At 46.6% G+C, this 24,207-nt stretch overlaps 1 protein-coding gene across 3 annotated transcripts in view; it reads left to right on the forward strand.

Moving 5' to 3' along the window:
* Nucleotides 1-3,716: 3,716 nt before the first annotated feature.
* The window catches only part of CAPZA2 (capping actin protein of muscle Z-line subunit alpha 2), a 59,231-nt gene continuing 38,740 nt past the window's right edge, over nt 3,717-24,207 (forward strand). Inside the window, exon 1 of one of the 3 annotated variants that reach the window (XM_073573345.1) lies at nt 3,717-3,841. In XM_073573345.1, the coding sequence (XP_073429446.1) occupies nt 3,803-3,841 (39 nt within the window). In that variant the 5' untranslated portion in view covers nt 3,717-3,802. The other 2 variants (XM_073573344.1, XM_073573346.1) reach the window with 2 other exon arrangements.

A 24,207-nucleotide genomic window follows, 5' to 3' on the forward strand; every position in this document is an offset into this window, starting at 1 on the left:
GAATAAGAGGTATATCTCTTCCCTGTGTTGTAGCCCCAAGACTCTAGTGACATTTTGGAAGGAAGCTTTCCAAGCTCTGTAACCTTCAGCGTGGTCAGTGAATTTCATGAGTCCCCTGGCAGCCAGATCACGTCATGTGATGAGCTTAACAAATTCTGATGTGAACCGGTTGTCAGCAGAGTATACTGGTGATGGGTCACCCTGATAGTGATGTGAGGTGCGTTCATACCCGTTAGTATCCTCAGGGTGGCGCCAGCCGGTGTCATATTGCTTCGGTCTGATGTGCAGTGTGTCAGCAAATTGATTCACGTTGGTTACCTGGCGAGGGGCAAGGTAGACATTAGCAGAGTTGTTTTGCTCCACGTTTCCTGGAGCTGAGCCTCATGAAGACTCTCACTCGCTTCACTGGATGTGTCATGTTCTTGGTTATAATTTGGATCAGGAAGTTCATTAACATACTGAGATGTGCGTTGTGGCGAATCTTGCAGTGGCAACTTCAGATTTGACGTACTGCTACGGCTATGCAGCGCAGGGTTGTGCGCGGCTTCTAGTGATTCTGCCTCGGCTAGTGCTGCAGCCGCTTCCTTTTTTGCAGCTAGGCTCTCTAAGGCAGCATCCACTCATGCCAGGGGCAGACACAGACTGCAGAGGTCCCCTGTGCAAGAAATCTTCCTGGGCCCACCCAATACTGCAAAAAATTTAAAGGGAACCCGTCACCCCCCGCAGGCGTTTTTAAGTAAAAGAGCCACCTTGTGCAGCACTAATGCTGCACATTGTGAAGGTGGCTCTCTTATTTAGGGTACCTTGCACCGCAGAAAAAATCGTTTTTAAAATTGGTTAGACATACCTGATATTTGTCAGGGGGGCAGGTCTTTCCCCATGTGACAGAGACGCCTCACATCCATCACTCATGTATTCCTGCATTGTGTCTCCGCCTCCAAATCTTTATTTTCAAATCATGGCGCCTGCGCTGTACTATGTCTTCTTGGTTGCCGTCGCCCGTCCTCTGTCATGACGTCGGCGGCCAGAGATCCAGCCCTGCAGTCGCTTATGGTTTATTCGCACTGCGTCGCTGGGAATCTCGGGCGCAGATAACTACTGCACATGCTCAAGATTCCTGCCCCACAGTGTGAGTCACGGGCTCAGGTTCTTCTCCAGATCTGATTGGTCCATCTCAGAGATCTGGAAGGTCCCAGCAGCGCACGGCTATAAAAGGCCCACATGGCCACTCGGCCATGCGCTAGTATAGACTCTTCTTGCTAGATGTGTGAATGGTGATGGCTGTATGATTCTGGTGACTGACTTATTAAGATTCCCCTCCCTCTGATATTACGCATGTGGATAGGGAACTATAGAAAGAGTGAGCGCCAGTCAGTGGCAAGCCATAGGCCACTGTGCACACCGCACCTCTACACTAGCGTCCGGTGGTGTCACGTCTCTCACGGCACTATCGCATAGCGGCTGTGTCTGCCGCCGCGCTGCATTCAGCAGCACTTACCGGCGTCCGCAGTTTCGCTGAGACCTGTGAGTCTAACAGGCTCAGTGTTTATGTTTATGTTACAGCGCCTCTGTGAGTTAACAGAGTCCGCTCTGCGCACATCGGGTGACGTTGAACCCGTGCGCATTATACCGCCATATAGCGCTTCTGCCATTGTCTAGCAGCAGTTTTAACACCTACTGCACGGTGGACCCCGAGCGGCGAACGCATTTTTTAATTTAGTGTGTTCCGCCGTTCCTAACACCGTACACCTCGTACACGTACGGCTCCGCTCCGTACACCTCACACACACGTCTCCGCTCCGTACACCTCACACACACGTCTCCGCTCCGTACACCTTGTACACACACGGCTCCGCTCCGTACACCACACACACACACACACAACTCCGCTCTTTACACCTCGCACACACACGGCTCCACTCTGTACACCTTGTACACAGACACAGCTCTGCTACATCCACCCTGTAAACTCCCCTGACCCCACACATAAATTTACTTCCCCTCATCCAGCACGATGACAACCAGCACAGTAGAGTCCTGCGTAAAACAAGAGCTAGGGCTGTGCACAGGACCTGTGATGAGGTCATAGGAGGGGAGGAGTCAGGGGTCACATGATCAGGGGGCCCTGACTCCTTCCCTTCCTGTGACTTCATCAAGTACAACAAGCCTCTTGCACGACCGCAGCACCAGCGTGCAGAAGAGGCTAAATTGTAGGTGCTGCAGGTAGAGGAGCGCATAATGCCGCGGCCCCCTGCTGCCTGCCGCTTGAGCAGCTGGCTCAACTCAAACCATTATAGCTGTGCATGCGGTGCTGGAGGGGCCCCCTGTTCAAAGCAAGGGCTGCAGGTCCGCCCCTGACTCATGCCTTTTCTGTGACCTTCTCTCTTAATCGGCTATCTCTTCATCTATGCGTGCCTTCTCTAACTGCGCCTTTCTCTCTTGATCGGCTCTCTCATTATCTATGTGTGCTTTCTCTAACTTAAGTTGCATCTCTCATCAGCATACCTTGCTCGCATTTTGGCGGCTTCAGCATTTGCGTGGCAATGGCGACCGCGCTGCTGATGGATATAGTCTTTGAGGAGACAGATGTAGCAGATTTCGTCCAGTGTGATTTGTGGGACATGGTGTATTGGAGGGATGCTTGGCTGGGCAGAGATTGCTGTAGCTGTGTTAGTCTCTGTGTAGCCGGTGACTTGAATCTCACTAGATGGATGTCTGCAGTTTACTAGTTCCTGCAAGCTGAAGGGCTGTCTTTTCCCTGAATTGCACTCTTCTATCTCTGAGTTTTCACTAGCTGGATAGCCGTTGTTCACTGCGGTCCTGCAAGATGGAAGGCTCTTCTCTCTGTATTCCCACTAGCTGGAGAGCCGCTGTTTCACTGTTCTGTCCTCACTAAATGAACCGGAATTCCTGTAGCTTATACAGGCAGCTAAACTGCTATACCCGGGGTCCAATAAGGAGACTGTAGGTTGAATCTGTGCTTTATTGAACATAGTGGTATATTGATGTGGTGAAACTAGAAGTAAAACATATAAATACAATCAGTACTGGGTTCATAAGAATACCTAATTTGCATAACATACATTATCTGCACTACTAGCTGAGCAGGGGAGAACTAACTAGGCTAATATGAGATAGAAATTATATATAGGAAGCATGGTTACCTACCAGCGATGCTGTCACAAGGCGGAAGATAAATGAGATGTGCCCAGAATGCAGGCTTGATAGAAAATGAAGGACTGGAGGGAAAAATGGGGGCTGGACTAAACCATAATGCTTTGCAAACTTTCCCAGGATGCATTGTGAAGAGAGGGAAAATATAGAAGCAAAAATGAAAGTAAATACACAATGACACTGCAGTTATGACTCTGGTCACTAGATGGAGCCGGAAACTATGAAAACATTAAATCTATGGATGAAACTGAATGAATATTCACTAATAATGTTATCAGATAGTCAAACGTCATGAGACAGAACAGTAATAACACGATCTCTGTAATAACAGGGGCGTCTGTAATAACACACGGGTGTCTGTACTGACATGGTGTATGTAATAACACGGGTGTTTATAATAACGCCCGCTTTCTGCCCCCACACACTCTCAGCCATGAATACCCGCTGCTCCCACACAGCGCCCTGAGAACCCTCTCAGCAGCACACCGCAGGCAGCGCTCTCACATGGATGCTGTACGTAAGGCACACGTGACTCTGTGCGCGCTCCCGCCACGTTACGGGCCGCTCAGTGACGTCAGGCTCTGCCCACTGGGCGCGCACCGTCAGTCAGGAAAAGGGGGCGAAGAAGATGGCGGACGTGGACGATCAGCTGTCCGATGAGGACAAGGTTGGTGTGCGGTGGGTCGGCTCTTCCTTGTCACCATAGTCCCGTGGGCTGCTGTGTGTGCGCGGGTCGGGCTGCGGGGGGCGCTGTGTCTGGGCCAGGTGGAGCCGTTAATGGGCCGGGTTTGCAGGTAACTTGAGTGCTGGCTGACAGACCTAGGGCGGCGGACTCCTCTCGGCGGCGGCTTGTCTGTTCTTCCTCTGCCCGTGTGTCCGCTCCTTGTACGGCCGCGACTAGTGAGGAGGGCGGAGAGTGGGGCTGCATGGCTGAGGTGGGCACCGGCAGTGCCAGGAAGTGTCAGGCAGCGGCGAGGGCAGAGCTCGTGTGCCCCAACTTCCTCCTCTCATCCCAGGTGCCGCCCGCCGTGTGTGGGTCCTGGCTGCTGCAGGGAGGCTGTGTGCTTATGTCTCCACACCCCACCTCGGCTGCAGGGAGACTGTGCTTATGTCTCCACACCCCACCACGGCTGCGGGGAGGCTGTGTGCTTATGTCTCCACACCCCGCCACGGCTGCGGGGAGGCTGTGTGCTTATGTCTCCACACCCCGCCACGGCTGCGGGGAGGCTGTGTGCTTATGTCTCCACACCCCGCCACGGCTGCGGGGAGGCTGTGTGCTTATGTCTCCACACCCCGCCACGGCTGCGGGGAGGCTGTGTGCTTAGGTCTCCACACCCCGCCACGGCTGCGGGGAGGCTGTGTGCTTAGGTCTCCACACCCCGCCACGGCTGCGGGGAGGCTGTGTGCTTAGGTCTCCACACCCCGGCACGGCTGCGGGGAGGCTGTGTGCTTAGGTCTCCACACCCCGGCACGGCTGCGGGGAGGCTGTGTGCTTAGGTCTCCACACCCCGGCACGGCTGCGGGGAGGCTGTGTGCTTAGGTCTCCACACCCCGGCACGGCTGCGGGGAGGCTGTGTGCTTAGGTCTCCACACCCCGGCACGGCTGCGGGGAGGCTGTGTGCTTAGGTCTCCACACCCCGGCACGGCTGCGGGGAGGCTGTGTGCTTAGGTCTCCACACCCCGGCACGGCTGCGGGGAGGCTGTGTGCTTAGGTCTCCACACCCCGGCACGGCTGCGGGGAGGCTGTGTGCTTAGGTCTCCACACCCCGGCACGGCTGCGGGGAGGCTGTGTGCTTAGGTCTCCACACCCCGGCACGGCTGCGGGGAGGCTGTGTGCTTAGGTCTCCACACCCCGGCACGGCTGCGGGGAGGCTGTGTGCTTAGGTCTCCACACCCCGGCACGGCTGCGGGGAGGCTGTGTGCTTGGGTCTCCACGGCTGCGGGGAGGCTGTGTGCTTGGGTCTCCACGGCTGCGGGGACGCACTGATAGGGAAGCTAGAGTGGGAGCCCCAATGGGGACAGCGACGGCCATGTCTGTAAAGTAATGACTATGTAGAGGAGGATGAATGAACTCATGGAGATCAACATCCGACACTGCGGAGACACGTGTTTCTCAACGCAGTGATTCTAGAGCACTGCCCCCATCCCTTATGGGAAATATGCAAAAACATGCAAAACAGAAGCTGCGGAGACACCATCACGTGTTTCTCAACGCAAGCAATGACCAGCCAGGTCTTTGTCCGGGAAGGAACAACCACGGGAAGGGCAGTCTCCAATGAAGGAAACCACCTATGCCAAAACATGGTATCCATCCACATACAGCTGTTTCGGGGTATTGCCCCTCATCAGTGTGGAGTAGGAAACTAGCTGGTAGGAGCAATGCCTAGTAAAAAGACTATGTAGAGGAGGATGAATGAACTCATGGAGATCAACATCCGACACTGCGGAGACACCATCACGTGTTTCTCAACGCAGTGATTCTAGAGCACTGCCCCCATCCCTTATGGGAAATATGCAAAACATGCAAAACAGAAGCTGCGGAGACACCATCATGTGTTTCTCAACGCAAGCAATGACCAGCCAGGTCTTATCCATGAGTTTATTCATCCTCCTCTACATAGTCTTTTTACTAGGCATTGCTCCTACCAGCCAGTTTCCTACTCCACACTGATGAGGGGCAATACCCCGAAACAGCTGTATGTGGATGGATACCATGTTTTGGCATAGGTGGTTTCCTTCATTGGAGACTGCCCTTCCCGTGGTTGTTCCTTCCCGGACAAAGACCTGGCTGGTCATTGCTTGCGTTGAGAAACACGTGATGGTGTCTCTGCAGCTTCTGTTTTGTAAAGTAATGACTGGCCCCTCACATGAGCTGTCACTAAAGTGTCCATACAGGCCTGGAGGGCCCCCTACTCTCCAGCACTAAGCCCCGGCTGCCCTCTTCTCTTTTCTTTCCTCTGTGGTAATTGATCCTGTATGTGACCCAGCAGTGTTCCTGTTTCAGCCACAGGGGCGGCGCTGGCTGTCAGGGTGGTGGCTGTAACTGCGCATCCGGCCCTGACTGACAGGGGTTCCCAATGCAGAGGGGGTGTCAGTCGGGGGGGGGCATGGGTTCACTCACCGCTCTGAGTATACCGAGATGCGGCTGGAACAGTGCCCCCGGCCCTGACTGACACTGGCTCTGTATTGAGGCTGTCAGTCAGGGCCGGGGTGCGGTTACAGCCGCCACTCCGTAGCGGTGAGTGAAATGGGAACGCTGCTGAAGAGAATAAAGCTAATTTTTTCCCTGCAACTTAGTCTAAGTGAGTGCAATGGCATTATAATGCTACTCACTTGCAGGTTGGTTAGTGTACTTTTTTTTTTTTTTTCTGGTGACTTGTTCCCTTTAAACCCTTAATGACTGGCGATTTTGTTTTTGTTATTTTTTCGCTTCCCAGAGCCATAACTTTTTTATTTTTCCTTCAATATGGCCATGTGAGGGCTTATATTTTGCGGGACGAGTTGTACTTTTGAATGACACCATTGGTTTTACCATGTCGTGTAACAAAACGGGGGGGAAAAATTCCAAGTGTGGTGAAATTGCTTAAAAGTGCAATCCCACACTGTTTTTCGTTTGGCTTTTTTGCTATGTTCACTAAATGCTAAAACTGACCTGCTATTATGATTTTCCAGGTCACTACGAGTTCATAGACACCAAATATGGCTAGGTTCTCTTTTATCTAAGTGGTGAAAAAAATTTTCCAAAGTTTGCTAAAAAAAAATAAAATTGTGCCATTTTCCAAGACCCATAGCGTCTCCATTTTTCGTGATCTGGGGTCGGGTGAGGGCTTATTTTTTGCATGTCGGGCTGACGTTTTTAATGATACCATTTTGGTGCAGATAAAATCTTCCATTTTAATGCAATGTCACAGTGACAAAAAAATGTAATTCTGGCGTTTTGATTCTTTTTTCGATACACCGTTTAGCGATCGGGTTAATCCCCTTTTCCTTTTTTTTTTTTTTTTTTTTTTTTCGGGCAATTCTGAACGCGGTGACAGCAAATATGTCTGTTTTGATTTTATTTTTAATGTTTAATTTTCAATGGGGCAGAAGGGGGGTGATTTGAACTTTTGTGGGTTTTTTTTTTTTCATATTTTTAAAAACATTTTTTTTACTTTGGCATACGTCTCTAACCTCCATAGCTTGATCTGCTCTGCTACATAGAGGCGATGCTCAGATTGCCAGTATTTAGCAGAATGACAGCTTTGCTATGAGCGCCGATCACCGGGTGGCGCTCACAGCAATCCGGCATCAACAACCATAGAGGTCTCAAGGAGACCTCCGGTTGTTATGCCGACTTACTGCGTTTGACAGCAGCATTTAACTAGTTAGTTTCCACTCACACCACTTGCGGGCACATGTCCCGGCTTTGATGCAGGCTTACCGCTGGAGCCCTCATCAAAGCGGGGGATACTGCCAGCTCACATACTATTCCGTCAGCTGGCAGTAAGTGGTTAAAATGTCATGTCTTACCTGTGTGCTCATCTCACCTTCATGTCTGGTTTCTGATGCTCTTTGCCCCATCCTAAAAAACAGAAATTCAAAAACATCACAGAAAAAAGCAGCCTTACCAATACCAGTGCAGTAACTTGTATAAGGTGACATGCAATGTACAACATACAGTATGTACCTGTGTGACTGGTGCCCTATGCAAGCCCCTTCTATGTGCACCCAGCCCAGATCCCGAAAAATGGTGATGCTACTGGTGTTGGAAATGGCTTAATTTTTTTCACTACTTTAAAAAAAGAGCCTATACATGTTTTGGTGTGAACTCGTACTTACCTGGAGAATAATAATGGCAGGTTAGTTTTGCCATTTATTGAACATGGTAAAACCTTTCTGTAATTGCACTTTTTTTTTTGCAATTTCACCACACTTGGAATTTTTTTTTTCCAGTACGCAAAAGTACAACTCGTCTCACAAAAAAACTTTTGGAAAAAGTTATGCCTCTGGGAAGAGAGCAAAAAACGAAAACTGATCGCAAGGTCGTGAAGGAGCTAAACCACGACAATGGCCAATATCATTATGGCTGGTTTCACGCTTGCGTTTTTTAGCGCTGCGCTATCATGCGCATGCGCTTTGCTCCCCTATCTTTAACATGGCGGGCGCATGGTATAGCGCTTGTACGCGTTATTTGCGGTTTCGTGCGCTGCGTTTTTTCCAGGTGTGCGCCCAGGCGTGCCAGACACATGTTGCATTTTTCTGTGCGCCCAACTGCTGCCAAAAACGCATGCTCACGGAATGCGCAAAAAAAATTACAATCTATGGGATCGCACGCGTGCGCTAGGACATGCGCACGCATGCGCTTAAAATTGCATACGTTTTTAGAATTAATATGGCAAGAAACTGGTTAAATCGCATGCGCAAAAAAACAGCAAACGCATGCAAAACGCTTAATGCGTTTGGAATGCGCACGAGGCACAGCGCCAAAAAAGCTAGTGTGAAAGTAGCCTTAAGAATGGATAATATGCCCCACTCAATTCTGATCAAAATCTATATATCATATGCTCAAGAATACAGAATGACCATAACCACATGCCTGCTTCCACATCTTGTATTACCGAATGGTTGTATCAGGCTCTCTTTTTGCTAGTTCTAGGGTAACTATCATTTGGAAAGCAAAATTTGATATATCTATATATCTGTTCAACAGCCTTTTTTCAGAGACTAAAACAGTTGTAACTGAACTAATTTTGTGGTGCTAAAAACTGATACATTTCCTGATTGGATCTTGAAAATGGGAGCCAGAGCAGGTTGTAACTACTTATGACACTTTTTATGCATGCAGGCGGGTCGCCGCATCGTCAAAACAATGCATGCGGAGGCATCTGCATACATGCGCACGGCCTACGTACCCAATGTTAAAGATAGGTGCGCATGCGGAAGTAGGCGGAGCTGACTGGAGGAGGTGTGGCAGTGGGAGGAGCTTTACGGAGGAAGTCCGCAGCTTGGCCATCTGCTAATGTGAACCTAGCCTAAGACATACAGTGATAGGCTTTCTTAGCATATTGACATGTTTCTGTTTTTTTCTGATATTCCTCATTCTTGCGTTAACAAAGTGGATAGTTTTTGTTACATATGCGGAAAATTCTCTTTTGCTTCACTAAAGCAAAACTTGACTACCATGATAAGGAAAGCCTACAACCTGTATTTTGGCTGCAGAATTGGAGATCAGGACAAGAGTTGTGCTCCACACATATGCTGCAATAGGTTGCAGGAAAGAGGTAATCTATGCTTTTTGCAGTCCCAATTATCTGGAGAGAGCCGATCGATCACACCATCAATTGCTATTTCTTCTGGTCCCCCAAGAAAGGTGTTTTCAAGGACGAAGTAGGCTTTACAGTATCCCAACATGCAATTTTCAATATGCACAGTACCACATACAGAAACTGCCACTTCCAAAAGCATCAGAAATAGTCATGAGTGAGTATACGCATTGCTCCCGTTTTCCTGAGCATGCTCAGGTGATCTCCAAGTATTTTGCAAGCTGCATGATTTGTGGCTGCTAGACAGCTTGAATACATGTGAGTATTGCCTGTTTGTTAGGGAATCTCCACATGTATTCAGGCTGGGCAGCAGCCGCAAATCATGCAGCTGCATCGACACAAACTAAATCTCCGAGCACATCCAAAATACTTGGAGGACATCCGAGCAACGAGTATACTCGCTTATCACTAATCCGAAAACTCTTTCAGTCAAGTGAGGAGCAAGAGGGTGCTTGGTGTCATGAAGCATCTTTCTCTTGTGACCAAGACTTTGTCAGCAATCTGAACCGAACCACACCTAACACAAAGCAAACTGAATGACCTTGTTAGATATTTGAATCTGCCCAGGAGTAAGGTTAAGCTCTTGGGGTATGTTCCAGTAATTGCTGCGGATTTGATGCTGCGTATTTATGCAGTGTCAAACATGCAGTGGCCACATGTTACAGCATAGTGGATGGGATTTTTAGAGATCTCATCACAACTATGCTTTTACATAGGTGCCTGCGGTGCTGACCACCCACAGAGATGGACATGCAGCTCATCTTGAAGACCGAAGCATGTCCATTTCTCTTGGGGAGACGCTAGTCTCTACAAGAGAAATTTCAAAAATATAATGGATGCTTTAAATCCATATGGTTTAGTGAACACATGCGGATCTACATGTGTTCAATAGAAGGCATTGCTTCAAATGCAGCGAACGTGTGCTGCTAGTTCTGGAACGTGGCACCCAGCCATACGTTACAGTAGTGAAACCTCCTAGCGGGCAATGTTCAGATTTTTGTTCAACTGTGATGAAGATCTTGTCCAATACTTTTTCACGGAGGGTCTTGTAGCATGCAACAACATCAACCATTCAATGGAAGCTCTGAAGACGAGTCATAATCCAGAGGAATGGCGGCTATTCATTGATTCGTCCAAAATAAGCCTAAAAGCTTGTGGCATTGCGCTACCTTTAACCCGTTAGTGACAGAGCCAATATGGAGCTTAATGACTAGGCCAATTTTTACAATTCTGACCACTGTCACTTTGAGGTTATAACTCTGGAACGCTTTAACGGATCCCGCTGATTCTGAGTTTTTTTTTTTTTTTTTGTTTTTTTTGTTCTTCGCCTCATTGGGGGACACAGACCATGGGTGTTATGCTGCGGCCAATAGGAGGCTGACACTAAGTTGAGACAAAAAAAAGCTCTTCCTCCACAGTATACACCTTCTTGCTGATCCCAGGTGAACCAGTTCTTGCTTAGTGTCTGTAGGAGGCACACTGGTCTGGTCTTCAGACCATTTGTTATTTTAAATTTTTGAGTTTTGTTTTTTACTTTTTTCATTTTTTTTAATCCAGATGAAGGGGGCCACGGATCCTTTCAAGGGTCTGATTTCCCCAAACCAACAGGCGAGCACGTGCGAGTGTCGCCTCCATGTATCATCTCCTGTGACGTGAGATGCCATGCCTGAGCTGATTCAAGGGCGACTGATCTCTTAAGGGTCTCCGATCTCCCCGCACCAACTTACGAACGAGTACATGGAGTGTCGCCTACATGTATCCTCGTCCGCAGCCAGGCCTATGCTGGACAACCTACCCTGCCCACCCTTAGGGGTGCTCAGAGGCCTCTGCATGGCGTCCGTGCAGCCTCCACTGCTTCACCACTTTTAAAAGCAGATGATGCAAGGAGGCGGATGGTGTCTCTCCACCATCCCTTAGAAGGGAGATGGATTGAGGCGATCCCTTACCCCATACCGTCCTGAAGATTCCCCATATGGATAAGTGTCCGATCAGTCCGAGTCACCGGGAGAACGTGCTAAGTGTTGAAGTCCCATCGCGGTGGCTCCATACCGGGGCGCACACCGCGGTAAGTGCCATGGAATCCATACAGCTCAGGGTCTGCCACAGTCGGACATAGCCCTGTGAAATCCTAGAGGTGCGAACTCTTAGGATACACGGAGGCGCCACACGGCGTCCTCGCTGCTCCCTCTGCACCACCACTGATGGAACAGAGGTGCTGCAGGGAGCTGGATGGTCCCTCTCCACCTCCCCCTCAGAGGGGATGGTGGATTGAGGGCTCCTGCACCGTCGCTATCGTAGGATCGGCTTGCTGGCAAAGCGGCAGCTCTGCTCTCACTCCTCCACAGCTCATGGCAGGGGGGCTCCTGAGCACGTCGTGGGCCTGGTTGTTCTATCCAGCCGGGCACCGCTAATTTAGGCACCGGCTTCGGCCTTTTCTAGGTCGTGGGCCGGTTGCTCCGCCCACCAGCCGCGTCACATCGGAGGACCGCCCAACTGGCCTAGCGTTTCCTGCAGTGCCCGGATCCTGATACACGGTGCGGGAGCAGGGCAGAGCGGGAGTGTCAGCATCTCCCTCGGCGTCTGCCGGGAAACACTTGATCCAGGCATCAAAAATTTAGGCCCCAGTTTCAGCCTACTTTGATGAAACTCCATGCGTGATGGCTGTAGAACCAGGGATCTCTGGGAGTCGTGGAAGACTGTCGCCCTCATCCTCGCCCTCCACCAGAGTGCAGGTACAGGACACCCTTGTAATACTTTAATGGCCATACAGCACCGAGGGCAAAGATGGAGCTCATTCACAGCGCAGGTAAGGGTACTATTTCCCTGGGGATGCCACAACCTCAGGGTAAGACCTGAAGAATACTGTGGAGGTGTGTGTGTACAGTTGTGGCAAAAAGTATTGACACCCCTGCAATTGTCAGATAAGTTTCTTCCTGAAAATGATTGCAAACACAAATTCTTTGGTATTATCTTCATTTAATTTGTCTTAAATGAAAAAACACAAGAGACTGAAGCAAAAAGCAAAACATTGATCATTTCACACAAAACTCTAAAAAATGGGCCAGACAAAAATATTGGCACCCTCAGCCTAATACTTGGTTGCACAACCTTTAGCCAAAATAACTGCGACCAACCGCTTCCGGTAACCATCAATGAGTTTCTTACAATGCTCTTCTGGAATTTTAGACCATTCTTCTTTGGCAAACTGCTCCAGGTCCCTGATATTTGAAGGGTGCCTTCTCCAAACTGCCATTTTTAGATCTCTACACAGGTGTTCTATGGGATTCAGGTCTGGATTCATTGCTGGCCACCTTAGAAGTCTCCAGTGCTTTCTCTCAAACCATTTTCTAGTGCTTTTTGAAGTGTGTTTTGGGTCATTGTCCTGCTGGAAGACCCATGACCTCTGAGGGAGACCCAGCTTTCTCACACTGGGCCCTACATTATGCTGCAAAACTTGTTGGTAGTCTTCAGACTTCATAATGCCATGCACACGGTCAAGCAGTCCAGTGCCAGAGGCAGCAAAGCAACCCCAAAACATCAGGGAACCTCCGCCATGTTTGACTGTAGGGACCGTGTTCTTTTCTTTGCCTCTTTTTTTCTCCTGTGAACTCTGATGCCTTTGCCCAAAAAGCTCTACTTTTGTCTCATCTGACCAGAGAACATTCTTCCAAAACATTTTAGGCTTTTTCAGGTAAGTTTTGGCAAACTCCAGCCTGGCTTTTTTATGTCTTGGGGTAAGAAGTGGGGTCTTCCTGGGTCTCCTACCATACAGTCCCTTTTCATTCAGACGCCGACGGATAGTACGGGTTGACACTGTTGTACCCTCGGACTGCAGGGCAGCTTGAACTTGTTTGGATGTTAGTTGAGGTTCTTTATCCAACATCCGCACAATCTTGCGTTGAAATCTCTTGTCAATTTTTCTTTTCCGTCCACATCTAGGGAGGTTAGCCACAGTGCCATGGGCTTTAAACTTCTTGATGACACTGCACACGGTAGACACAGGAACGTTCAGGTCTTTGGAGATGGACTTTTATCCTTGAGATTGTTCATGCTCGCTCACAATTTGGTTTCTCAAGTCCTCACAGCTCATTGTGGTACACACAAGGACACAGGACAGAGGTTGAGTCAACTTTATTCCATGTCAACTGGTTGCAAGTGTGATTTAGTTATTGCCAACACCTGTTAGGTGCCACAGGTAAGTAACAGGTGCTGTTAATTACACAAATTAGAGAAGCATCACATGATTTTTCGAACAGTGCCAATACTTTTGTCCACCCTCTTTTTTTATGTTTGGTGTGGAATTATATCCAATTTGGCTTTAGGACAATTCTTTTTGTGTTTTTTCATTTAAGACAAATTAAATGAAGATAATACCAAGAATTTGTTTGCAATAATACTCAGTTTCTTCCTGAAAATGATCTGACAGAATTGCAGGGGTGTCGATACTTTTGGCCACAACTGTATGTGTGTGTGTGTGTGTATGTATGTGTGTGTATATATATATATATATATATATCTCTATCACATCAGACATTTTTTTTTTTTTTGCGGTCGCTGTTATACGGTGAATAACGGCAATCACAAAAACGGGGTCGGTAAAAACCGACCTGAATCCGACTCTGGGGGGCGCTATACGCTTTTTTTCCCACAGCGTCGTTAATTAACGGTGCTGTGGTTTAAGTACCCTTAACTACCGCCGTTAAAAGGTAATATGCGCATATTCATGAGTTCAATGAGCAGTACCAAGTGACCGCTGAAGGGAGAATGGGGCTGCAGGGGCTGCAGAGACCGCGCCAGGACGGGTAAGTATAGCGATATACACCTGTCCAGGGTCCATCGCTTCTTGCTGCTGCTGTCTGGCACGTCATCTGTCAGTGACGTTCAGACAGCAGAGGACACGGTGACGTGGTTAGGCCGCGCCGCGCCCCCTGCAGTCTGAACGTCACTGACAGATGACGTGCCAGACAGCAGCAAGCAGCGATGGACCCCGGACAGGTGAATATCTCAGGTGCCAGCAGTGACACCGGCACCTGGCCCCAAGCGACGGAGAGGTGTCATTTTTTATTTTTTTTATTTTTAAATGCAGCAGTGGCAGCACATGGGGGCATAATCCATGGAGCATCTTATGGGGGTATAATCTATGGGGCAGCATATAGGGGCATAATCTATGGAGCATCTTATGGGGGCAGCATATAGGGGCATAATCCATGGAGCATCTTATGGGGCCAGCATATAGGGGCATAATCTATGGAGCATCTTAACTAGTAGGACAGTTTTATAGGGGGGGTCGTTACGGATTCGGCAATACTAAATGTGTGTACTTTATTGTTTTGTTTTTATTTAAAAAAAAAAATGAATTTATTAGGGTTTTTTTTTTTTTTTTAATTAGGGATTTTTTTATAAATTATTTCTACATGTATTTTTTGTGTTTTTTACTTTTATTGTCCCGGGGGACATCACCGTCTAGTGTCAGATCGCTGATCTGTCACTTTGCACAGCGCTGTGTCAGATCAGCGATCTGACGGGCGCTGCTGCAGGCTTTCTCAGCTCCTGCTCTCAGCAGGCATTGAGGAAGTTGCCCCCCCGAAGGCCCCTGCGGCCATCTTGGATCCAGGGGCCTGCAGGGAAGGAGACCCTCAGCGCAGCACATCGCGCTGTTCCGGAGGTCTCAGAGAAGCATGCAGGGAGCCCCCTCCCTGCCCGATGCTTCCTTAATCCCCCGGTACACTGCGATCATGTATGATCGCAGTGTGCCAGGGGTTAATGTGCCAGGGGGTGGTCTATGACCGCCCCTGACACATAGTGCCAGGTGTCCGCTTTGATAATCAGGGGTTAAAGGTGGTTGCTCTCTTAGGCCTGTTTCACATTTCCGTTTGTCATCAGTCAAAATCTGCAGTTTTGCAAGAAAAAAAAACGGATCCGCCATTTTTTTTTGGTGGATCAGTTTTTTCCCCCATTGATTTGCATTAGTGGCGGATTTTGACGGATGGTCATCCGTTGGATCCGTTTTTTGACGGATCCGCCATAATTTTGGCGTCCGCTGACTTCAGTGGACGACAATGAAATGTTTTTTGTCTGTCAAAATAGCGAATAGCAACGGATCCGCCGCTCCGGATTATAAGACGCAACCCAAATTTTGAGGAGAAAAATAGGAATTTTTTTTTTTTTTTTTTTTTTTTAAATAAAATGGTGGTGCTTCTTATAATCCAGGCGTCTTAGGCTGTGTTCACACACAGCGTTTTTTTAGCGGTTTTTACCGCGCTTTTCACTATAAAACCGCTAAAAATAAGGTGCACAGTCATTTCTATGCATTTTGCACTTTTTTTTCACATTGATGCATTTTTACCGCGAAAAAACCGCATCGCGGTAAAAACCGCAGCATGCACATTAATTTTGAGGTTTTTTCCGCGGTTTAGGCTTCTCCCATGCTTTTAGAAACCGCTGCTGTAAAAAACGCATCAAAACCGCGCAAAAAACGCACAAACCGTCGCGGAAAAATAGGTGCGGTTTCTGGGAAGGGATTCAGGTTTTTGTGCAGAAATTTTCTGCACCTTATTGTCTCATTTCCTATAATCTTGGTGGCAAAATCTCCATCTGTGCATGCGCCGCCTCCCCTGATGGCCATTTTCCCGGAGTCCACAGCACAGGAAACTATGGGGGCTCTGGCCTTTCACAAAATGACGGCAGAGCCCCCCATAACGGAGACACCCGCAGCGGCACGGGGTACCACTGCGCGACACCAGAGAGCCCTTCGCAGCATTGCCGGTCACTAACCCCCCCTCATCCAGCCTGCAGCAACGGTACCAGTAAGGTATATACTCATTATTAGACGCACCCCCATTTTGCCCCCCAATTTTTTTTTTTTTTGGGGGGGGGGGGGGTGCGTCTTATAATCGTAAAATATGGTAGCTCATTTTATAACTGAACATGACAGCTTTTAAAAAGTTTTGAATAAATGTTATGTATTAAAATGATGCAGTATATTTATATGGACAGTTTCACTTTTTTTTTAAGTGTTCTTTGTTCAGATGTGCAGTGTCCTACTACACAAGTTATGAATGTTTTTTTAGGATACCTATCATTCTTGATATTTTGGAATAATCATGTTATATTTCAATAGCTTGAGGTGTTTTCCTTGTATATATCTAACTTTGAAAATATGTAGAACAGGGTAAAAGGGACGGAGTGTTCCCATGAATGCTTATTCACTGATTACTGAATTGTGTAAAAAGGCGATTAGAAGGGTCCATTGACAATAACTTTATCACACTTTGATCAGCTGTAATCTGTAAGGAATTTCTTTCATTAACCTGTACTACATGGGCAATAAAGTTTTACAGTCCTCAATTACCGTATATACTCGTGTATAAGCCGAGATGATTTTCAGCCCATTGTTTGGGGCTGAAAGTCCCCTCTCGGGCTTATACACGAGTCATATACCTGGGGGTCGATGGGGGAAGGGGAGCTGGGGTGTCAGATCACTGACTTGGGGCCCCCCCCCTTCTTCTCCACGGTCTCCCTTCCTGCTTCAGCGGTCACGGTGGTACTGCTCATTAAACTCATGAATATGTGCATATTCATGAGTGTAATGATTAGTTCCACGTGACCACTGAAGGCAGACCGTGGAGAAGCAGGGCTGCAGTGACAGCGCCAGGAGGGGTTTAGGTCATAGCGATATTCTCGCTGTTCGGGGGTCCATCGCTGCTCACCGCTGTCTGCTGCGTCCTGTGTCAGTGACATTTAGGCTGTGTGCACACGCTGCAGAAAAGGTACAGACCTGCGGTTTTACCTGCGGTATTGCTCTGCGGTTTTTGCCCGTGCGGTTTTTTCATCTCCTCATGTGGAGGAGATGGCAAACCGCAGGAGAATCCGCAGAAAGAATTGACATGTCAATTCTTTCTGCGGATTGAAAACCGCAGATTAATCCGCGCGGGAAAAATTCCGCACCGTCTGCACTGCGGTTTTTGATTCCCATAGGGAATCATTGTACTGTACACCGCAGCAGAAACTGCTGCGGGTCCGCAGCGGCCAAAACCGCTGCGGAACCGCAGCAAAATCCACAGCGTGTGCACACAGCCTTAGGCAGCAGAGAACGTGGTGACGTGGTTAGTGCGCACTGCGCCCTCTGCTGGATGAACAGTCACTGACACAGGAAGAGGCAGACAGTGGTGAGCAGCGATGGACTCCGAACAGGTGAATATCTCAGGGGTCGGGTCCTGAGCAGGAGAAGTGAGTGTGGCTTTTTTGCAGCAGGCAGCAATATGGGGGCATAATATATGGAGCATTTTATGGGGGCATATTCTATGGGGCGGTATATGGGGCCCATCATGAACTGTATGGAGCATTATATGGGGCTCCTGATTCAATATGGATATTCAAAAACATTTAGCCTATTGATGTCTCAATTTTACTTTTATTGGTATCTATTTTTATTTTTGAAATTTACCAGTAGCTGCTGCATTTTCCACCCTAGGCTTATACGCGAGTCAATAAGTTTTCCCAAGTTTTTGTGGCAAAATTAGGTGGGTCGGCTTATAAACGAGTATATACGTTATATGCAGACAAGGGCTGTGAAATGTAGGACAGGTTAACTCTGAATTCTATAGCAGGTTATATGGAATCTCTTTAATGTATTTATTTATTACGTATTGTTTATATAGTGCTATCATAAGGGCCTGTCACACTAAGCGATATCGCTATAACGTCACTGGTTTTTGTGACGTAGCCAGCGATATTGCTATGTGTGATACCTCCGACCGGCTCCCCGCTGATTATCGATCGCGCGAGAACGTCCTGACCGTTTCTCGTCAGCTTCCTGCTGTGCGACGCGGGCGGATGTCTTCATCGCCGTGTCTCAGCCCTTTACAAACATCTGTCACCTTTGGGGCTCACAATCTAGATTCCCTATTAGAGATGAGCGACTTTGCCTTTTTTTTAGGGTCAAGTCGGGTTTCATGAAACCCGACGTTCTCAAAGTCGAGTCAAAACGAAATCGGCCCGACTAGGGAAAAATCGTGAAACACGAAACCCAATGCAAGTCAATGGGGAGAAAAGTCTTTCTCATTCTTTCTCTCTTTCTCTTTTTTTTTCTTTCTTTCTTTCTTTCTTCTCTCTCTCTCTCTCTCTCTCTCTTCTCTCTCTCTCTCTCTCTCTCTCTCTCTCTCTTTCTCTCTTTCTCTCTTTCTCTCTCTTTCTCTTTCTCTCTCTCTTCTCTCTCTCTGTCTCTCTCTCTTCTCTCTCCTCTTTCTCTCTCTCTTTTCTCTCTCTCTTTCTCTCCTCTCTTTCTCTCTCTCTTTCTCTCTCTCTTTCTCTCTCTCTTTCTCTCTCTCTTTCTCTCTCTCTTTCTCTCTCTCTTTCTCTCTCTCTCTTTCTCTCTCTCTTCTTTCTCTCTCTCTCTTTCTCTCTCTCTTCTTCTCTCTTTCTCTCTTTCTCTCTTTCTCTCTTTCTCTCTCTTCTCTCTTTCTCTCTTTCTCTCTCTTTCTCTCTCTTTCTCCTCTTTCTCTCTCTTTCTCTCTCTTTCTCTCTTTCTCTCTCTTTCTCTCTCTTTCTCTCTCTTTCTCTCTCTTTCTCTCTCTCTCTCTCTCTCTCTCTCTTTCTCTCTCTTCCTCTTCTTCTCTCTTTCTCTCAGTCTCTTTCTCTCTCTTTCTCTCCTCTCTTCTCTCTCTTTCTCTCTCTTTCTCTCTCTTTCTCTCTCTTTCTCTCTTCTTATCTTCTCTCTCTTTCTCTCTCTTTTCTCTCTCTTTCTCTCTCTTTCTCTCTCTTTCTCTCTCTTTCTCTCTCTTTCTCTCTCTTTCTCTCTCTTTCTCTCTCTTTCTCTCTCTTTCTCTCTCTCTTTCTCTCTCTTTCTCTCTCTTTCTCTCTCTAAAAAGTAACGTGCAAGCATTCGGCAAAACCAGACTTTGACGGTTTGGTCGCCGACCGCATGGCCAACTTCACACTGTGGCGAAAGTCGGCGACTCTTGAATCTGACCAACCTGTTTCGCTCAACTCTATTTTCTATCAGTATGTCTTTGGAATGCAGGAGGAAATCCACACAAACACAGGAGAACATACAAACTCCTTGCAGATGTTGTCTTTAGTGAGATTTGAACCCAGCACTGCAAAGCAGCAGTGCTAACCACTGAGCCACCGTGCTGGAACTGCAAGTCGATTCATGCTGCCCCATTCAATTCTCATACCTGAGATGGCAGTCCCCGCACAGTATAATGTCAAGTTACAAACTGCGGATTTGAATCGGGCCTTTCACTTTGTCTCTGGTTACTGAGCTGCACTGAGTACCCTTGTTGGCTTTCATTTAGGGCTAGAGGCTCATGGCACACTTTAGATGGTCTGTTATGGACATGTGGATGTTATTTGTGCACATTGAATTATGCATTTGCTCCTTACTACTTATTGATAATATAGCACTTGAATGACTTCATGTTTTGAGTTTGTTTTTTTTTTTTTTTTTAGCCCATTCAGCATATTTTTGTGCAATATATTTAAGATTTCAGTGTACTATGTGTATAAAGTGATAAGCCCTGCCTTCCGAGTATTTTGGCTGTCAGTATCTGACTCCTTCATTTTGTCTGGTTTGAGGCACCAACAAATAATTTTTTCCTGTATGAATTTTGTGTCATTTTGCAATTTATTTATAGTATTTTTTTTGTCTGACACTATTTGATCGTGCTCGTAGTCTAACAACTATGGGATCAGTATGAGTCACGATTTCACCATGTAGATAAATAATTGATCTACACACTGGTGGACACAGACAGAAGAGGGCCCCAGTGGAAGAAAAGTATATGGGCTCTTTGCAGTCCAATAGATCATCATAATGCACAATTCCTGCTGCTTTGGAGATGAAAATGGCCCCTTTTATCTCTTTGGCCCATTTACTGCACAGGTTGCATCAATGATTTGTCCACCTCTCGATCTACATATGTTTAATAACTGTGGTTAAGACCAGGGCTGTGGAGTCTGTATCCATTTTGTACTGACTCCCACTATCAAAATGCATACAGACTCCACAGCCCTGGGCTTAACCACAGTTATTAAACATATGTAGAGCGAGAGGTGGACATATCATTGATGCAACCTGTGCAGTACACGACTCCTAAAATATAAATTTGAGTGCAGGATGTGCTGTAAATGTCTTCAAAAGAATTTGGGAAAGTTATGAAGTGTCCTATAAATGTCTGTTTCTCGGCTTTTAGTTGAGATGAATCTGTGCTGCACTTTATGTACATGCCTGTCAGTAGTGAGGCCAGGCTGTGGAGTCTGAAGTCAGGGCAATTGATGAGTTGGTGGTTTGGCTTACTGACTCCATGGTCCTGGTTAAGACATTACAGTACTAATCTTGGGCCAGGTTCACACATCTCCTGTGGGTCTTCTGATCTAAACTCAGCATTTTTAGGCTACAATCAGGAACAGCAGCGTTTTGGATGCAGCGAACTTGCGCTGCTTCCAAAATTCTGCATTCTACATTAGAAGCACAGTGGATGAGATTTATAGAAGGCCCATGCCCACTGTGCAAACTCACCCTTGGTGTGGGTTTACCACAGCATGACAATCTCTAATAAAACATAGAAATTGACATTACTTGCGGTGAATCTGCATGTACTGACAAACGGCAAGTGCGGCAATTAGAATGCAGCATCCAAAATATTGCTATTCCTGATCATGAGGGCGTAGCCTAATAGTCATTTGTGGCTGTCAGATTGAGGTTAGGAGACCGACCGCCCTATGTATCACTGGGAGCGCAGGTGGTCTTCTCTTCCATCCTCCCAGTGGATGGCCATGGAACAAGGAGGTGGAATAAGATTCTGCAGGTGAACAACTGGCTACGTCGATGGTGCCGTCAGCAACGATTTGGATTTCTGGATCACGGAGTGAACTACTTATACGATGGACTACTTGCTAGAGATGGGGTGCACCTTACGAAGACTGGAAAGCATGTATTTGGAAGTCGCCTTGCTACACTTGTAAGGAGAGCTTTAAACTAGAACAACATGGGAAGGGAAGCAAAAGACCAGAAAAAGCCATACACCTGACAAATGCTATTGAGAACTCGGCTATTAGAAGTGGAAAGGAAGAACAAAGACGAAAGAATCTAATTAATAAAAATATTGGAGAAAGAGAAACCAATCACAAACTAAAATGTTTCTATACTAATGCACAAAGCATGGGCAACAAACAAGGAGAATTGGAACTACTAACACAGGAACAGAAATATGATGTAATTGGAATCACTGAAACTTGGTGGGACAATACACATGATTGGAATACAAGACTAGAAGGATACAACTTATTTGCAAGAAACAGACTTGATAAACGAGGAGGGGGTGTCGCATTGTATGTTCGAAACGCGTATATCTGCACAGAGATTGAAGCTTCAGAGACTGGGAGTTCTGTGGAAACTGTTTGGGTAAGAATACAAGGACAGAACAATGGAAAGGACACCATTGTAGGCATTTACTACAGGCCGCCTGAGCAAGCCGAAGATATAGATGAACTCTTTATGCATCAGATGGCCAAGTTCTCCAAAAAATATGACATAGTTGTCATGGGAGATTTCAACTATCCAGACATTTGTTGGGAATCTCTCTCAGGCAAAACTAACAGGTCAAGGAAATTCTTATCCTCTCTTGCTGACAACTTTATCTTCCAAAAGGTAAGGGAGAAAACAAGGGGAACTGCTACCTTGGATCTAATCCTTATAAACAGGGAGGAAATGGTTGAGGAGGTAAAAGTGGCTGGGACCCTAGGAGGTAGCGACCATGCTATTTTAGAATTTTGGATTACTAGAGGTGGAAGACCTGTGAAGACTCAGACGTCAAGGTTAGATTTCAGAAAGGCAGATTTTAAGGGATTCAGAAAGAGAATTGGAGGGATCCAATGGCTGGATATCCTTAAAGACAAAAATGTCCAGGAAGGATGGGAAATCTTGAAAAATGAAATTCTCAAAGCACAGTTGTTAACAATTCCGAAAAGAGGGAAGAATAGGAAGCATTTAAGGAAACCAGGATGGATGAACACAGAACTTAAGCACATGCTAAAAAGGAAGAAAAAAATGTTTATAAAATGGAAAGAGGGAGGCATATCTAAAGAAGAATATAATGCTGTCTGCAGAACCTGCAGGGCACAAATCAGATTAGCTAAAGCTGAAAATGAACTGAGGCTTGCAAGAGATGTCAAAAGCAATAATAAAGGATTTTGGGGATATGTCAAAAGTAAAAGAAAAGTCAAAGATGCTACAGGATTTTTACAGGATGAAAATGATGAAATGGTAAGACAGGATGTTGAGAAGGCTGAACTTTTAAATTCCTATTTTGCATCTGTTTTCTCTCAGAAAGGAAATGCAACATCAACTGTTATTCACTGTCCTATTAAGGGAATAGAAGAATCCAGGATATCTATAAACAGAAAGATAGTGAGGAAACACTTAGCTAACCTAAATGAATTCAAGTCTCCAGGTCCAGATGAATTACACCCCAGAGTACTGAAGGAGATAGCAGAAGAAATTTTTGAACCCCTCTCCATAATCTTTGAAAATTCTTGGAGAACAGGAGAAGTGCCAGAAGACTGGAGAAGAGCAAATGTTGTTCCTATCTTCAAAAAGGGGAAGAAGGTGGACCCAGGCAACTATAGGCCGGTGAGTCTGACTTCTATACCAGGAAAGATCTTTGAACAAATTATTAAACAACATGTATGTCAATACCTGGATAAGAATGAAGTGATTAAACAGAGTCAGCATGGGTTTCTAACTAATAAGTCATGTCAGACTAACTTAATTTCCTTCTATGACGGTATCACTGATTGGGTGGATCAAGGAAATGCTGTAGATATAGTATATCTTGACTTCAGCAAAGCATTTGACAAAGTCTCTCATACAATCCTTATTGAAAAAATGACTAAGTATGGAATGGACAAGGCAACTGTTAGGTGGATTCATAACTGGCTTAGTGATCGGACCCAAAGAGTGGTCGTAAATGGCTGCACATCCAGTTGGAAGAATGTCTCAAGTGGGGTACCACAGGGCTCTGTCCTGGGCCCTGTATTGTTCAACATCTTTATCAACGATTTAGATGAAGGAATTGAGGGTAAACTGATTAAATTTGCTGATGACACAAAGCTAGGAGGGATAGCTAATACTAGAGAAGAGAGAGAGAGGATTCAAAAAGATTTAAATAAACTGGAGAAGTGGGCAGCAACTAACAGAATGGTTTTTAACAGGGAGAAATGCAAAGTACTACATCTGGGCAATAAAAATGAAAAAAGCATATATAGAATGGGAGGAATAGGGCTAAGTGACAGCACATGTGAAAAAGACTTGGGTATACTAATAGATCACAGACTGAATATGAGTCAACAGTGTGATGCAGCAGCAAAAAAGGCAAATGCAATTCTAGGATGTATTAACAGAAGCATACAGTCTAGATCACGTGAAGTCATTATTTCCCTCTACTCCTCTTTGGTCAGACCTCATCTGGAATATTGTGTCCAGTTTTGGGCACCACATTTTAAAAAAGACATCAACAAACTGGAGCAAGTTCAGAAAAGAGCGACCAGAATGGTGACCGGTCTGCAAACCCTGTCTTATGAGGAAAGGTTGCAGGATTTGGGAATGTTTAGTTTGCAAAAGAGAAGACTGAGAGGAGACTTAATAGCTGTCTACAAATATCTAAAGGGCTGTCACATTGTAGAAGGATCAACTTTATTCTCATTTGCACAAGGAAAGACTAGAAGC

Source organism: Dendrobates tinctorius, unplaced genomic scaffold, assembly GCF_039654945.1.
Source record: "Dendrobates tinctorius isolate UK_male_01 unplaced genomic scaffold, ASM3965494v1 ptg000035l, whole genome shotgun sequence".
Lineage (NCBI taxonomy): Eukaryota > Metazoa > Chordata > Amphibia > Anura > Dendrobatidae > Dendrobates > Dendrobates tinctorius.